Source organism: Myotis nattereri (genome assembly GCF_964212035.1).
Source record: "Myotis nattereri genome assembly, chromosome: 3".
Lineage (NCBI taxonomy): Eukaryota > Metazoa > Chordata > Mammalia > Chiroptera > Vespertilionidae > Myotis > Myotis nattereri.
This window is the reverse complement of record NC_138077.1, coordinates 176,979,832-176,996,331: the sequence shown is the minus strand read 5'-3', so window position 1 is coordinate 176,996,331 and position 16,500 is coordinate 176,979,832. Positions and strand designations below refer to the sequence as shown.

General features: G+C 42.1%; 1 protein-coding gene across 1 annotated transcript in view; it reads left to right on the top strand.

Annotated features, from left to right (window-relative positions):
- The window catches only part of C8A (complement C8 alpha chain), a gene marked incomplete at both ends in the record, with an annotated part of 59,769 nt that overhangs the window by 28,319 nt on the left and 14,950 nt on the right, over positions 1–16,500 (top strand). Inside the window, one exon of the mRNA XM_081087325.1 lies at positions 2,034–2,274. Coding sequence (XP_080943451.1) covers positions 2,034–2,274 — 241 coding nt within the window. The remainder of the gene's footprint in view (positions 1–2,033; positions 2,275–16,500) is intronic.

The following is a 16,500-nucleotide window of genomic DNA, read 5'->3' as shown; positions in this document are numbered from 1 at the left end:
TAGCCAATGGGAAGGGTAGCGGTCGTACGCTAATTACCATGTTTCTCTTTTATTAGATAGGATTTATCTAATTTGATTTTAGAGAGGAAGGAAGAGGGAGAGAGAGAGAGAGAAACATCAATGATGAGAGAGAATCATTGATCCACTGCCTCTTGCATGCCCCCTACTGGGGATCAAGCCTGCAATGGGGGCATGTGCCCTTGATAGGAATCGAACCTGGAACTCTTCAGTCCACAGGTCGATGCTCTATTCACTGAGCCAAACCAACTAGGGCTGCATCAGTTTTTCATTTATTCATCAAGCATTCACTACTGTCTATTGTCCTGAGAGGTGAGGCAGTGCTTCCCTGTGGAAAGAACATCTCCTTAAACTGAAATATAAAGACCAGTTCAAGTTCTTCAGTTGACAGGAGGCAGAAGTTAACTGAAGGGTATTCTAGGCATGGGCAGCAGCAGATACAGAGACCTGGAGATGAGAGAATGTCTCACAGATTTGGGATGGAAAGTGCTTCAGCTGGCTGAAGCCCAGGTCAGGAAGGAAAATTAGGGAGTGATGAGGATGGAGAGGCAATGAGGAGCCAGAGGAATATTTATTGAGTAGGTTAGAAATTTACCAAAATGCCTCAATAACATCGATTCCAGAACTGTGGGCTTAGTTGGGGCTCAAAAATGATTTCTTTTTTTAAAATATATATATTTTTATTATTATCTTTTTTAAAAAAAATATATTCAGAGAGGAAGGGAGAGGGAGAGAAAGATAAAAACATCAATGATGACAGAGAATCATTGATCGGCTGCCTCCTGCATGCTCCTTACTAGGGATTGAGCCCAAAACCTGGGCATGTGCCCTTGACTGGAATCCAACTGGGGACCCTTCAGTCTGCAGGCTGGTGCTCTATCCACTGAGCAAGACCAGCCAGAGAACAAAAATTATTTCAAATGATAAAAATATAGTTACAAAAATTAACTTATGCATAAAATATCAATTACATTCTGGAGATTTGCCACCAATGAGCTACTGATCTGAAGGGGAAGCATTGTTCTCTGATCTGGCTATACATATTTTTTCTAAAAGCAGGTGAGCGCGTCAAACTTTCACTATCACTTTGGATCAAGGTTTTCATTACCTGGAAGTAATGCCCACACATGACCCTCTTACTCTTAAACCAATTCAGCATTACCTGGTCTTGGCTTTTTAATTATTATTATTACATCAGGATCCTGGTTTTCTTTATTACTAAACAGCACATAATTATCACTAACTAGAATGTGAGCTACATTAGGGCAGGAGCCTCTCTCAGTCAAGATCATGTCCACTGCACCTAGCAGAGTGCACATAAGTATGGGCACTTTTAGATATTTGTGCAGTGAGTTAAATAAATAAATAAATAATCCTGGCATTTCGCCTTGTCATTGAAAATACTTCTAAGCATCATTCTTACTGGATACCTAATACTTGTGTAGGCAGTTGCATAATGCAATGCTTTAACTGGAGCAGAGAGAAATGTGGAGGTGAGAATGGACTATGGGCAGAATAGAGGCGAGGAGCACAGGGAAGCACAACGCAGGAAGTAACCCAGGGGAGCGTTGATGAGAACTTGACCTGGACAGTGAGAACAGAGATGCAGCCATGGGAAAAGAAGCGGAAAACAGCCTGGTGTCTGATGTGTGCTTGTAAAATATTCTAATCCTCCATGACATATCTTTATGCTCATATAATTATATGTAAACTAGAGGCCTGATGGACAAAATTTGTGCAAGAGTAGGCCTTCTTTTCCCCAGCTGCCGGAATCAACCTCCTTCTGGCAGCCGGGACCCGGGCTCCCCTCTGGCCCGGCTTTGTCCGGAAGGACATCCGAATGATATCTGGTCTAATTAGCATATTACTCTTTTATTATTATAGATGAGCATATATGTACATAGACATATATTTACTCAGCTAGTAAGTGCTGACCTTTTGCATGATCTCAGATGGTAAATGTATTCTCTCTTTGATCTTTTCCCTCTCCCTATGGTGGTGGTTGTTGTTGGCAGAAATACAGCTTCATGAGAATTTTCACAAAAGTGCAGACTGCCCAATTTAAGATGAGGAGGGACAATATTATGCTGGATGAAGGGATGCTGCAGTCGCTGATGGAGCTTCCGGAGAAGTACAATTATGGCCCGTACGCCAAGTTCATCAATGACTATGGCACCCATTATATAACGTCTGGATCAATGGGTGGCATTTATGAATATTTCCTGGTGCTTAACAAAGAAAAAATGAAAAAAAAGCGTAAGTAGAAGCTTTATGCACACAGTGGCCAATGCCTACACCAGAACATGGGTTGCAGTTTGCTGAGCACTTACTAGGATCCGTGCATGATCTCATTTGGTCCTCATGACAACTCTATATGGTGTCTTTGGTGTTATTTACAGGGGATTGAGGTCCAGAGGGTGAAACAGACTTGCTAATTAAGCACTAAAAATGTGAGTTTAGCTCATACTTGTCTGGCTCCTTAAAACTATGTGTTTTTTATTTCATCATGGTAACCTCTTTAGTAATAATCTAGGATATTGCTATTTAAAACATTAAAATTTATTTCAATGGAGATTCTGGGTTCATGGAACCACCATACCAGTCAGTCAGTGATGACAGAAAACTGGAGTCATTCCAGACTCTTCCTCCTCCTTCCCCCTGGGGATCTCTAAGATCCTTCAGTTCTCTCCCCTGAACAGCTCTCATTCATCTGCCTTCTCTACATCCACTCCAACAGTGGTAGGTGGGCTCCCATCTTTCACTCATTACTGCATGGACTCCAGATAGTTTCTGGGGAAGGTATACCCCTTCCAAGCCATTCCCAACTATTGACACCAGAAGGATCTTTCTGCTTCACAGATCTGAGGATGTCACTTTCTTGCCTAATATCCTGAATGGCCAAGGACAAAATCTAAACTTTTTAGCATGACATCAACATGGTCTCACTCCAAACTGCTAGAATAGTGGTCCTCAAAGTGTGGACTCCATCTGGCAGCATCAGCGTTACCAGGGAAGCTGTTAGAAGTGCAAATTCTCAGGCTCCCATCCTAGACCTACTAAATTAGAAACTGGGAGTGGACCCAGCGGCCTGTGTTATGACAAGCCCTCCGGGTGATTCTGGTGCTCACTAGTTTGAGAACCACTGACCTGATCCATAAATGAGTAGAAGGGTGAGAGATCTGTCCATATTTCAAAGCTAAGGTCAAATTCCCAGTTTTAGGAAGTTTCCCTGACTGCACCAGCTCAGGCTGGCCACTTCTTTTCTTCAGCACATTCATATAAATTCCACACTGGTTGGTCTTAAAAAAACAATTTTCCAAATGTTAATACTTTTCTCCTCATGTAGATGGCAAGATCTTTAAAAGCAAGTATCATGTCTGATGCTTTTCTTTCTCTTTAGCACTCAGCATGGGGCTTAGTATGTAGTGAGTGTGCAAAGTAAGACGTGGAGTTTGAAACGGGCATGCATTCAGATTCGTGGCTAGGGCCACTCATTGGTTCAGTCATGTATCCCCATACTCATTATTCTTTAATAATTCACATGTTTATTGAGTATCTATGGTGTGTTGGTGCTGGGATACAACGGTGAGCAAATCTAAATATGGTTCCTACCCTCTGTAGCACAGTAGTCTTCCAACTGCAGGGTGCAGCCCTGTAGAAGGTCCTGAAATCAATGTATGGATCACAAATGGCATTTTGAACAACAAAGGGTAGAATAGAAAATACCATAGTGGATTGATTGTAGGCAGTGCAGGTAAGTTATTGCTTCAAGAACCTTTTTTTTTTCCAGTTAAATACAGACATGTACAGAGTCATGATACAAAAAAATAATGTAGTATGGATCAATGTAAAAAAAGAGTTTGAAAAACTCAATTCAAGTGGGTCTTTTTGGAGTCATTCTAAAACATGAGGAAGGAAAAGAGCTAACATTTGTTGAGTACCTACTAGGATCTAGGTCAGTGATGGCGAACCTATGACATGCGTGTCAGAGGTGACACGCGAACTCATTTTTTTGTTTGATTTTTCTTTGTTAACCGGCATTTAAGTATATAAAATAAATATCAAAAATATAAGCCTTTGTTTTACTATGGTTGCAAATATCAAAAAAATTCTATGTGTGACACAGCACCTGAGTTAAGTTAGGGTTTTTCAAAATGCTAACACGCTGAGCTCAAAAGGTTCACCATCACTGATCGAGGTCCTATGGTGTATATTCGCATTTAATTTTCTTGAGGACACATGGAGTCTGGTGTTATGACAGTTTCAGCCCCAGAAATGCTGAGGCACCTCAGGGACATTAATTACTCTGCCCAGAGCTGCAGGAAGTTGGCCTCAGAGCCCTGGACCCATGGTCTTTCCACCATGTGGTCATGGGAAAGCCTTTCATTTGGGCTTCGACTTGGGTGTTGGATTACTAATTAATTGCCTGGGTTATCGCATGGCCCCTCCTCTTTAAAATCTGTGAGGCAGAAATGGGTTTCCTAGGTGGTTAATATTCAAAAGGAGCCCACCAACAAATTGTCCCCGGGATAATTACCTCAGCTCTGTTTATAGAAAACCATATGTCGATAATAGCACAATTGGCTATTTGTGAAGGGCTGATTTTCTATAAATCTAGAAAGTTAGTGTTGCTTCTCTATAAATATGGAAATGTGCTAATCATCACCTCATCTGCTGGAGCCCGCTAATTAATCAGAATGTCATTTACATGTTAACCTACAAAGAACAAAACATCTACCTTCTTTGCCTTTGACAAATGGAATCATGCACAGCCTCTCTCCATGTTCCATGTTTGTCTGGTTTCTCTTTGTCTTTTTTAACCTCCCTCTCTCTCACTCCCTTTCTTTCTTGGTCTCTCTCTCTCTCTCTCTCTCTCTCTCTCTCTCTCTCTCTCTCTCCCTCCCATGTCTGTTTTTCCTCTTTGTCACTGTGTATATTTAATCTATCTGGATTTAATAATATTTATGTTTTATTAAGTGCTTATTTCTAAGAAACTCCCTATGTGGTATACACATTCATGCCCCGAAAGAGCTGGGCGAGGCATGGGAGCACTTAAGTGAACACTGGCTGGTTTGCTCCAGGGGGATCTTTTGTTCTGGGGTTTGTCTCAGATCCTCCCTGGGTTCATCCTAAGGATGCACAAAGCTGTTTGCTCCAATGTGTTCTTTAGATAAAATGCTCCTCCCCCAAAGACAGCATGAAACAATGCATCAAAACCAGGTGAAGCCTTGGATGCTGGGGCAGTGATGCTGGACTTCAGTGGGACCCTAGACTTTCCTCAAGGGCTGTGGCTCACAGTGTTCTAGCTTCTGCAGGAATCAGGATGGCTTTGGGCTTGAATGTTTGAATTCCAATTTTTTTCCTCCTTCTTCATCCCCTCTTTGGAGAGCTTACTATTTGTTTTTGGATGACAAAGAGAATAATGTATTGACATGGCTTCCCTGGAATCTGGGCCAGTCACAGATCTGATCATTCACCTTGGGCAGGTCAAGTACTGCAGTGACATTGCTCTGGTCATATGTGTTTCCTGCCTCCCTGTGCACACGCTGTGCTGTCAGCATCCAATGCTCTTCCCTGTCTGGCCAACCTGACAGATTCATCATCCTTCTGAACCCGTATGGGCATTTCCATGTCTGTGAAACCTTTCCTGGCATCCCTCCGCCCCTTCTCCCATGATTTTGTTTCCTTATACATTCACTCTTTCAACCATGTTTATTGAATTTGTATTATGTGCCAGGTGAACAAAATCAATATGGTCCCTGTCTTTGCAAAGCTCATGATCTAGTACAGAAAATGAAATAAACAGCCCCAACTCCAGAAGTCATCTTGGTTCTTCCTTCATGCTGTCACAAATGGCAGGATTTCCTTATTTTGTAAGGCTGCTAATATCCCAATGTATATCTGTGCCACATTTTCTTAACCCATTCATCTGCCAACTTGGGTTGTTTCTGTACCTTGGCTGTTGTGAAAAATGCTGCTATGAACATGAGAATGCAGATATCTTTTTGAGATAATGATTTTGTTTCCTTCAGATATATAGCCAGAAGTGGGATTGCTGGATCATAGGGTAGTTCTATTTTTAATTTCTTGAGGAGCCTCCATACTCTTTTCCCAAGTGTCTATACCAGTTTATATTCCCACCAACAGGGGGAAAAACAGTCTCCTTTTCTCTACATCCTTGCCAACATTTGTGATCACTTATCTTTTTGATAATAGACATTCTAATAGATGTGAAGTGATATATCATTGTGGTTTTGATTTCTCTTTCCCTGATGATTCGTGATGTTGAACACCTTTTAATGTACGTGTTGGCTACTGCTACATCTTCTTACTTAATCTTCCTATGATTATTGTGTGAGCTAATAGGTTTTCTTACTTCTAAAGATGAAGGAACCAAGGCTGAAAAGTCCTATCACTAGTAACTGAAAAAGACACGAGATAGTCTGAATTATGGTCTAGGCTTCTTTCCTTTTTATCTCAGCTGCTTTTGTCAGGACTCAAACCTGGGAGTAATTTTGACATCTTTCCTCTCTCTTCTCACATATCTGGTTAGTCACCTCCTCAGTATCTACAACCTGTCCCTTCCCATTCATTCCCATGACTAGTGCTTCCCATGTTGTGCCATGTTCTCTCTCGGCAGGTCCCCTCCATCCAAGCAGACATGTGCAGTGAGAAAAGTATCAGAGATTAGATGAAATTTCTCTAAATACCTTTGGGACAAAGATGGTAGTGGTCTGTTCTTAGCTCCTCATCTTTTTGCTAATGTAGATAGGTCCTGACATATTTGTTTCAGCTTCTGTGCCCTTACTCTCTCAAAATGCAACATAAAATAGAGTTTTCCTATCAGTTAAAGAATCAAAGTAAGTCTAATAGGATGCCCCTATCAGGAATGCTATAATGGAAACCACACATGGAATAGAAAGTAAATAAAAGTCCTCAAGAATACAACAGTTCATGATTCTGTAGTTTTGGCTATATTAAAGGAGCTCTGCCAAGACCTTACAGAAATGACTTCTATTGTTGCCTTTCTTGCGAAGGAAACTGGTAGCCTTCGGCGGCCCCATAAAAGCCAGCAGGCAATGTGGAGTGGGAACTCCTTTGACTGAGAAACCTTTACTTTTCACGTAGGCTCTGCCATTTAAATGTTAATACTTCACGTCTCAGGGTCTCATTTTCCCCATAACTAATGTATGGATAATATGATACTCCAAACAGCTGTGATGAGAATTAACCAAGATGATATTTTTACAAAGCCCTGTGATAAGTAAAACTCTGTTTAAACAGCAGTGACTATTTGTAGATTGCAGTTTTAGGTGTGGTCAGTAGGGTACTAACGTCATCTGATCAGAGTCTGTGGAGTGAAGAGAAGTGCTGGTGATGGCATAGCAGGGCATCCAGACTTTGGAGTCAGATACATCTGGGTGAGATCTTGAGTCTACCATTTAGCATGACCTTGATCTGGGTACTTAATTTCTCTGAACCTCAGTTTTTAAAGATCTAAATGGAATGATAACAAGGGTTTGTTTGAGAATAATTCCAAATACATTTTTCATGATAAATGTTTAAGCAGATATTTTTTCCTTTAGTGCAGGATATCAGTATAGCAAAAGCAGTTAAAAATGTGGGTTCTGTCACTAACTGTGATCAGGGACATGCTATTTAATCATTTTAAGTCTCAATTTTCTCACCTGTTAAGCTGGAGATATTAATGACATTTTCCTGGCAGAGTGGTTGTGGGGAATAAGTGAACTTATGCAGAGAATATATTTAGGGCAGTGCTCACACTCTAATAAGTATTCAATAAATGCAATTGTTGGAGAAGAATTACCTGGATCAAATCTCGTCCCCACCATTTATCAGCCATGTGATCCTTAGGCATATTAGTTAACCTCTCCATGCCTCAGTTTCCTGTTCTTCTAAGTGAAACATGACAATACATACTTCATATGATTATTGTGAATATGAAATAAATCAGCCTATGTGAGCATATGGCCCAGTGCCTGACATATAGTAAGAGTTTAATGTTACCTATTATTGCTGTGCTATGTTGGTGTTATTACTGCCACATGTTTATTATTGCCAGCTTTCCAGTTAACTCTATAATATTAACCATCCTCTCATCTGTAGAGTGGGGACAACAAGATGATCTATCTCAGAGGGCTCTGCAATTGGTCATCTAGGAGACATTGTTCAAGTGGAAGGGAAATCATTATCGTTATGTTTAGCCTGCTGTGGTCAATGCTTTGGCTATGGACTTGGAGCCTCAGCAATCATGCCTCCTTTCCCACCTGCCCATTTTTGTGATCCAGGTCATTCATTTTTGTCTCCAGAGCTTCATCCAGTTTTGGAGGGACTGCTCTTCCCATTTATCAAGGTCACTTTGAATTCTCATCACTATCTTTCAAAGTGTTAACAACTCTGCCCAAATCTGTGCCTGCATTCCATCATTCCTCCCCTTGATAGCTGCCAGATAACAGTGACCCTGGGAACGACCCTTCCAGTGAGGGCACAGTGCATCCAGCCTGTCATTAACTGTTACCTTTCAGCTAGGGTCCTTGAGTCAACTGGTCTACCACCTCACACACAGGGCAGAAAAGGCCACAGGGACACAAAACAGCTCTAAAGTTTATGCTAATTACAGATCTACATTCTCTTCCTCTTCCTTCCCTTTCTTTATCCATTCATTCATTTAGCTTTTCATGCAAGAAACACTTATTAAGCACACCCAACATGGCAAGTAAGTACTGTCTAGACACCAACATATTTCCTCTCATTGAGAGTTTATAGAAAGTAAGGGAGTTTCTCTTCATCATAAACACCTGGATTAGAGTCAGGGATGATTTCTTACATGGACAACAAAGTTGGTTCCACCTAAAATGAATTAAAAATTTATTTTTTATTGATTGTACTTAGAGTTAACAGAAATATTTGGTTTTAATAAAATATATTTATATATAGTAACTCCTAATATTGGTAAAGTACAATGCATTCACATCTGTTATTCAAGATGATCTTCATAATAGTTTATGAGGGATTATATTATTTTCACCACTTTTATAGAGAGATAGCTGAGGGCCAAAGAGCCTAAGTAAATGGCTCAACATGATTCAGTTAGTACTGAACCCAGGTCTTGCAATGTAGAGTTTGTGTATTGTCCAAGTATTTATCAGTTTACACACTTTCCCACACGGTGAAGCATTCATTCTGATATGATATACCAGAGGCTTAGGCTCTAGGAATGGTGGCAAGACAGTCAACATTTACTGAGCATTTTACTATGTGGCAGATATTGGATCAAGCACTGTAAATACACCATCTCATTTAATCCTCAGGAAACACCTGTGAAGAAGATACTAGGATCCCCAGTTTAAAATGAAGGACTGAAGTTCAGCAATGTTAAGAAACATTGCTATTAATTGGTGGAGCCAGGGTTCAAACTCAAGAACCTGTGATCTTAACCAACATGCTATAATGTCTCAGAGATATATGCCTAGGATTTTCCAAACTGCAGGCCACAGTCCATTAGTAGATTGTAAAAGAAATTTAGTGGGTCATGGCCAGCATATACGAAAATGAAATAGGATATAATAGGATGGAAAATATGAGTGTGTCACACCGATATAGTCAAGTATTGAAACTTATTTTAGTTGGATGTGTGTGGGCTTGATCACGATGTAAAATATGTTACTCACTTTTGGGAGTAGTCAAAAAAGTACTAAAAACACTGTCTCAACCCACTGTGCTGATTACAGACATGTATTCAATCACTTAAAAATAAGGAAAATCAGCCCTAATTGGTTTGGCTCAGTGGATAAAGCATCAGCCTGCGGACTGAAGGGTCCCGAATTTAATTCGTGTCAAGGGCACCTGCCCAGGTTGTGGGCTCAATCCCCAATAGAGGGCGTGCAGGAGGCAGCCGATCAATGATCTCTCTCATCATTGATGTTTCTATCTTTCTCTCCTTCTCCCTTCCTCTCTGAAATCAATAAGAATGTATGTTTATAAATAAATAAGTAAATAAATAAAGGAAAATCATTGATAGCCATAAGGAAGGCATGAGGAAATGCATTAATAGTTGCGGTTCTAATTGGTTTCAGAGAACCAATAGGAGATGTATATAAAGGCACAATAGGAGATGCACATATATATATGTAAAGAGATTTACAACAAGAAATTGGCTCACATTCAACAGATGTCCCTTTCTGCATCTTCCTTTTAGCTATCAGTCATGGCGATGAATGGCCAAACTGGCTAGCTTAAAGGACTGTGAGAGGTCAGTACTTCTAGGTAGTGATCATCATGGGGTCAGGGACTATGTCTTCTTTTTAAATCTATAATTACGTCCCTAACATCTGACACAGTTCCTGGCACAGAAAACATGTTAAAAACATTGAAGATCTTTGGTTGGTCTCTTCCCTCCCACCCACTCACGCACTCCTGCCTTCCCTCTGAGATTCAATATGTTCAACAATAAAGATTTTTAAAAAATTGAAAAAAAAAAGAAATTGGCTCATACAATTATGAAGTCTGACAAGTCTCAAGATCTGCAGTGAGCAGGCTTGAGACCCAGGAAGAGCTCACATTGCAGTTCCTGTTTCAAGGCAGGAGAAAGTCATAGTCCCAGTTTGAAGGCAGTCAGGCAGGAAGACCTCTCTTACTCAGGGAAGGGTCAGCTTTTTTTTTTGCTTTTTTTTTTTTTTTTTTTTCTTATTTGGGACTTCACCTGATTGGATAAGGCCCACCATACTAGGGAGAACAATCTGCTTTACTCAGTCTACTGACGTAAATGTTGATCTCATTCGAAAAACACCCTCACAGAGACACTCAGGATAATGTCTGACCAAATAGCTGGACACACTCATGGCCCAGTCAAATTGATATATTAAATTAACCACTACTGCCTGGCCGGAGTGGTTCTGTTGGTTGAGTGCTATCCTGTGCATCACAAGGTTGCCAGTTTTATTCCTGGTCAGGGCACATACATGGGTTGCAGGTTTTATTTCTAGTCAGGCCATGTCTGGAAAGCAACCGATCAGTGTTTCTCTCTCACATCAATGTTTCTCTCTGTCTCTCTCTTCCTTTCTCTAAGCATGTTCTTGGGCAAGGAATAAAAAATATAAAAGAAATAAAGTTAACCACCACAGGAAGGTAGGCAAGGGGGAAAGCTAGAGGCAGATGTAAGTAATAACTGCCAAGACAGGAATAGAAAGTCTCATGCAATGAAACAGTTTATGCACACGGAATGAAAGAGCAAGCATTCCCTGAGTTCTGACTCTGTGGCAGGTAGATACTGAGTCTCCACAGGTCTATCCTCCCATTGGAGCCTCTTGGCAGTGCTTGGAGCTGTGTTTGTGGTGGTCCCCATTTCACAATGAGGCAAACGAGGCATTGAGGAGGGAAATAACGTGACCAAGGTGGTACCACTGGTTAGAAGTAGAATGAGGTTTGGAATGAGGATTTCTAATTTCCAGTTCAATGCTTCTTGTGCTACAACTGGGTGTTTTATTTCACTTATTTTCTCTTTAAAAAAAACCCCATTAAGCTGCTTGTGATAGCTTTGAAAATGGTTAAATCAGGTTTTAAAAATAATTAAGGTGGTGTTACACTCAAGACTCATCCCTAAATATAGTTTTGGGTCACTTTTACCCCTTGGTTGGGAATTGTAATGGGAGAACTGTGAAAGGTAAAGGTGACCAGCTTGTGATAGTCTATTCTGAAGCTTAGGTATAGTCACAGAGTCAGGAAAAAGGATGGTGTGCCGGAGCCCATGGAATTAAAGGAGGCGAACCTCAAAGACTTGCAGGCCAGAAAAAGTGTCTAAACCACGGACACCAGGTGGTTTAACAGGCAAATGCTACTGGGACTGCTGAGTTGAGGATTATGACACCAGAGAGGGGCTCAGCCAGAAAGTACTGTGATCAATTAGTGATGTCTGTCAGAGGCAGGGGATGGGGGAATGGGGGCTTCTGGACTGTGTATTTCCTGTTCCTTTATGAGAATGAGACAAAAACAGCCCAGGTGATTAAGCTGTGTGTAGAGAGTAATCAGGGTGGGGCAGATGTATAATTTAAATCCTTCAAATTCCTCATACTTTCCATCACATTTGTATACATATAATTGCTGTTGCTTGCTTACAATTCCCTTTCAGGAAGATTTTCTTGTTACCCAAAGTAGGAGGCAGGAAACTCTCAATCTCTGAGAAAAACCCTTTTCAGAATCTAATTTCCATTCACCCACCCCTTGGCCCGTGCACCCATCCAGTCATCCAGTAAATATCTACTGAGAACCTATGCTTTCTGGGGACCCAGGGAAAAATCACACAGATCCCTGCCCTGGAGAAATGTGCAGTGAATTGGGAGCTAAGAATAATACAATGGAATAAATGCTTGATTAGAAAATACAGTAGAGGCACAAAGGAGGGATTAACCACCTAACTTCCTTTCCCATTTTCTAGACTCCAAAGAAATCCAAATCTGATCTTCTAAAATCAGTAGGAGCATGAGCTTATCTGATAGAGAAGGGGCCTGGGGCTTTCTAAGCAGAGTTTCATGATAAAGTGGCTGAGGCAGCAAGTGGGTGAGGGTAAGGAGCAGGAGACAAGTATCCAGGTTCAGCCCAGGGTCAGACTCTTGTGAAGGGCTGGTCCCTGAGGCCAGTGCATAAGTGAGAGCAGTCCTGTGGCCAGGTTATGGCAGGAAGAGGGATGGTATCAGTAGCCTGGCAATGAGGTCAGTGATGGCCTCTAAAGAGCCACAGAGAGGATGACAAGTTGCAGAATGGCCAGCTGCTGGAGCTGTGCAAAGGTGAACATTAAGAAGAGGAGGGTCCTTGCCCCTGGAGAGGATGGCCAGCACTCAAGTGAGCATGCTCTGGCCCTTCCCAGCCCTCCAGCACCATTGCTCATCATCGGGCTCCCTATATGGAGCTACTTGCTGGTTCTTTGACTTAATCATACTCACTTTCTCTTTGAGGTTTTACAAAGAGGAATGTGTCCTTCCTTCCCCCTGGAACTGTGTTCCCCTCCCCTGCCCCTCTCTTCTTCACCTGGCTAATGCTTACTTATCCTTGGTTTCTATGTAGATAGGACTCTTCCAGGCAGTCTTTCTGCCTCCCCAGTTGGAAGACAGTGAACAGGGATTCAGCTTTATGTATCACACCATTGCAACTGCCTGTTTCCATCACGCATCTTGTGAATGGTATGTCCCCAGAGTTTTGGTCCAGAGGCTGAGGCTGCTCACAGTAAAGGCTCAGTGTTTTTCTAGCAGGAATGGTTCAGAATCAAGCACATATATGCTGAGCATTCTCTGGAGCTTTCCTGCAAAGTCAGGGCTGGATTCTTAAAGAGTCTGATCTAGACTGGAGAGTGGAGTAAGCAGACACCTGATGTGAAGGGTCTTATATTTATGGCTATGCAGTCTGAGCTGGCCCAGAAGGGCTTTTGCTGTGCTAACCAACCTACCACCCTGAACAGACAGGCACTAGATTCTAACAGGCTCCAGGCTTTATCCCCAGTTACCATGACAACCAGGCTTCACAGTGATGGATGGTATTGATTGACTGACAGGCTCCTGGTGTCTTGGCTCTGTCCCCACTCCCCTTAAGTCATTTGCATACACATGGAATGGAGAGACGCTCAGTACCATACCTCTGCTTTTGTCTTGATTTTGAATTCCCACCTCGATCACTGAAAAAAGCCTCAGCCTTAAAGGAGAGAAGGTGAGATGATATCAGAATTACTCCCAGCGCTACCCTTAGCTCTCTCTCTCATAGGTGATACAATGTGTTATGGAGAAAATGGGCTTTGGATACAGACTTTGGTCCAATCCAAGTTCTACTATTTCCTTGTATAATTATTTTGGCAAGTGACTTTATCTAAGTCTCTATTTACTCACCTCTAAAATGGGAATATTTGTCCCTATTTGTGGAGTGACATGTAACTATTAAATTAGATAACACAGGGAAAAGCTTTACCTAGCACATGAGACTTATCAAATGTGGGTGTTCCCTGGACCATCTTTACTCATTCATAGTTTAAGAGTTTATACTGTAGAAACGTTAAGAAAATTAGTTTTTACAAACTCCTCAGACTCCCTTGTTCTCTAATTTTCCAGATTCAGGATTAGGAATGACGGCCAAATCTATGCATGCTGTAGCATTTCTAGCAACAGTAATAATAGTAAGACTTGACCATATTGCTAATTCTGATCCCGGAACTATCCTCAGCATGGCCTAAGTCTTTTATTTATTTAATAATTTCTTGTTACTCCTTACCTGAGGATATTTTTCTCATTGATTTTTAGAGAGAGTGGAAGGGAGAGTGTGGGGAGGGAGGAGGAAGAGAGAGAGAGAGAAAGAGAGAGAGAAACATTGATGTGAAAGAGACACATGATTGGTTGCCTCCTGCACACTCCCTGACCAGGGCTGGGGATTGAACCTGCAACCCAGGTATGTGCCCTTGACTGGGAATTGAACCCACGACCCTTTGGTCCACAGGCTGACACTCTAACCACGTAGCAACACCAGCCAGGGAAGCTTAACTCTTTTAACTCTCACGACAACCCTATGAGGTAGACACTATTAAAATGCCCATCTTACAGATGAGAAAACTGTGGCACAGAGAGGTTAAACATTTTGCCCATATAGTAAGCATGGTGAATTTCAGCTCAGGCCATCTCCAGCTGAGAGCCTGGCCCCCAGCTATACTGCCTCTTGTCATGACCAAAAGCATGTAGGAGGGCCAGAGTCCATGAAGATGGCCCCTGGTCAGGCAGGAGGGAGACCTGAGATTGCAGCCTAAACACTGTCCATTGGGAGCATGATCCCTATCTCTGAGCTGCTTTGCAGAATGAGGTGGTCATGGATGAGGGGCTTGGTAAGGCTATGGCTATTTATGCCACGTGGTGAGCATTCCTCTGCAGAGTACACTAATGTGATGAAATGGAACGTGCACCGAGTTCGGGTGTAGCCTACTTGACATCAAACCCCTATTCTCAGACTTTTAGACATGGAAACTTGGGTAGGTTATCTAACAATATAGCTAAAATTTGTTGATACTTCACTGTGCCAGACACTGTTCTTAGGAACTCATATGTAGAAACTGTTATCACCCTTATCTTACTAATGGAGAAAATGAGACCCAAAGACTTTTAGTCACTTACCCCAACTCCAACTCTGACTCCAGAGTTCCCAATCTTAACTCCCATAACCACTGCCTTTCGTAACCCATAAGCCTGTAAAATGAGTAAATCCTCCCAGCCCTATAAGGTTGTTTCAATGAGACAATGAAAATGAAATACTAACTCCTATAAAATACCAACTCTTAATCAAGCGTGAGATGTTACAAAGATGTGATTTGTATTGTCAGCCAAAAGAAGACCCATGACTCCCAAACATCTGAGAGACGTTGTTGGGACAGGTGGGACTCAGCCCATCCCTGAGCACATTTGCAGGCTTGTCACATGCCAGGCTCTGTGCTGAGTCTGGTAAGCCCAAGAGATGACTTTATAACTTTGCAGTATAATTGGAGGAACAGATCAAGAAACTGACAATTACTAGGATATGCTAACTACTATGCTGGAGGGAAGCTTCAGACATGGGGGACACACAGGGATATTGTGGGGGCACAGATAGGGCCCTCAGGAGTGAGGGAAGGTTTTCTAGAGCTAAGTGAAGCAACTCAATGAGAGAGGTATGGGAACTCTGTAGTCAGAGGGAACAGCACATGCAAAGGCACAGAGGTGCTTGTCCTATTACAGTGGATCCTTGACTTGCGAGTGTCCTGACTAATAAGTTTTTTGAGATACCAGCTGTCTCTCGGCCAATTTTTTGCATTGAGTTGACAGAGTAATTTGAGTTAACGAGCTTCTTAACGAGCTAGGTCTTGGAACGAATTAAACTCGTAAGTCAAGGCCCCACTGTACTTCTAGTTGGTTGGGAAGAAGTGTGCCTTTCATGCATAAACAGAAGCACAGAGGGAGCAGGTAAATTAGCTCACGCTTCCCAGCCCATCCAAACACAGACTAAACAGTCATCTTTCCCAGTGTTATGACATGAAATAGACCATATGATTCTTCTTTTCCATTCTAAGGCTGTCTTTGGGCTCAAACAATGTAGCAAAGCAACATAGCAGATAAATCACAGCATCCAGAATGGCATTTGTTTGTTGCAAAGCAATAAATAATGCATTACACCTGCTGTTTTCCAACCTGATGCTTTCAATCTGAGGAACCATAGAAACTTGCTGCATTCTACTTCAGAAGTCAGGCTGCCTGGTTCTGCCTCTGAGCCCCACAAATGCAGCATCTCTACGCAGGCATGAGGACTACCCCCACGCCTACACCCCAGCCCAGACCAGGAGGGAAATAAGCAGTAGACGCAGTGGCCAGCAACAGTCCTCTGGGCTCCTGCCTGCCAGGCCAGCACAACAACAGCTCCTCAGGGGACCCAATGGGAGTGGGAAGTGACCCAGGGTCTCCTAGTACT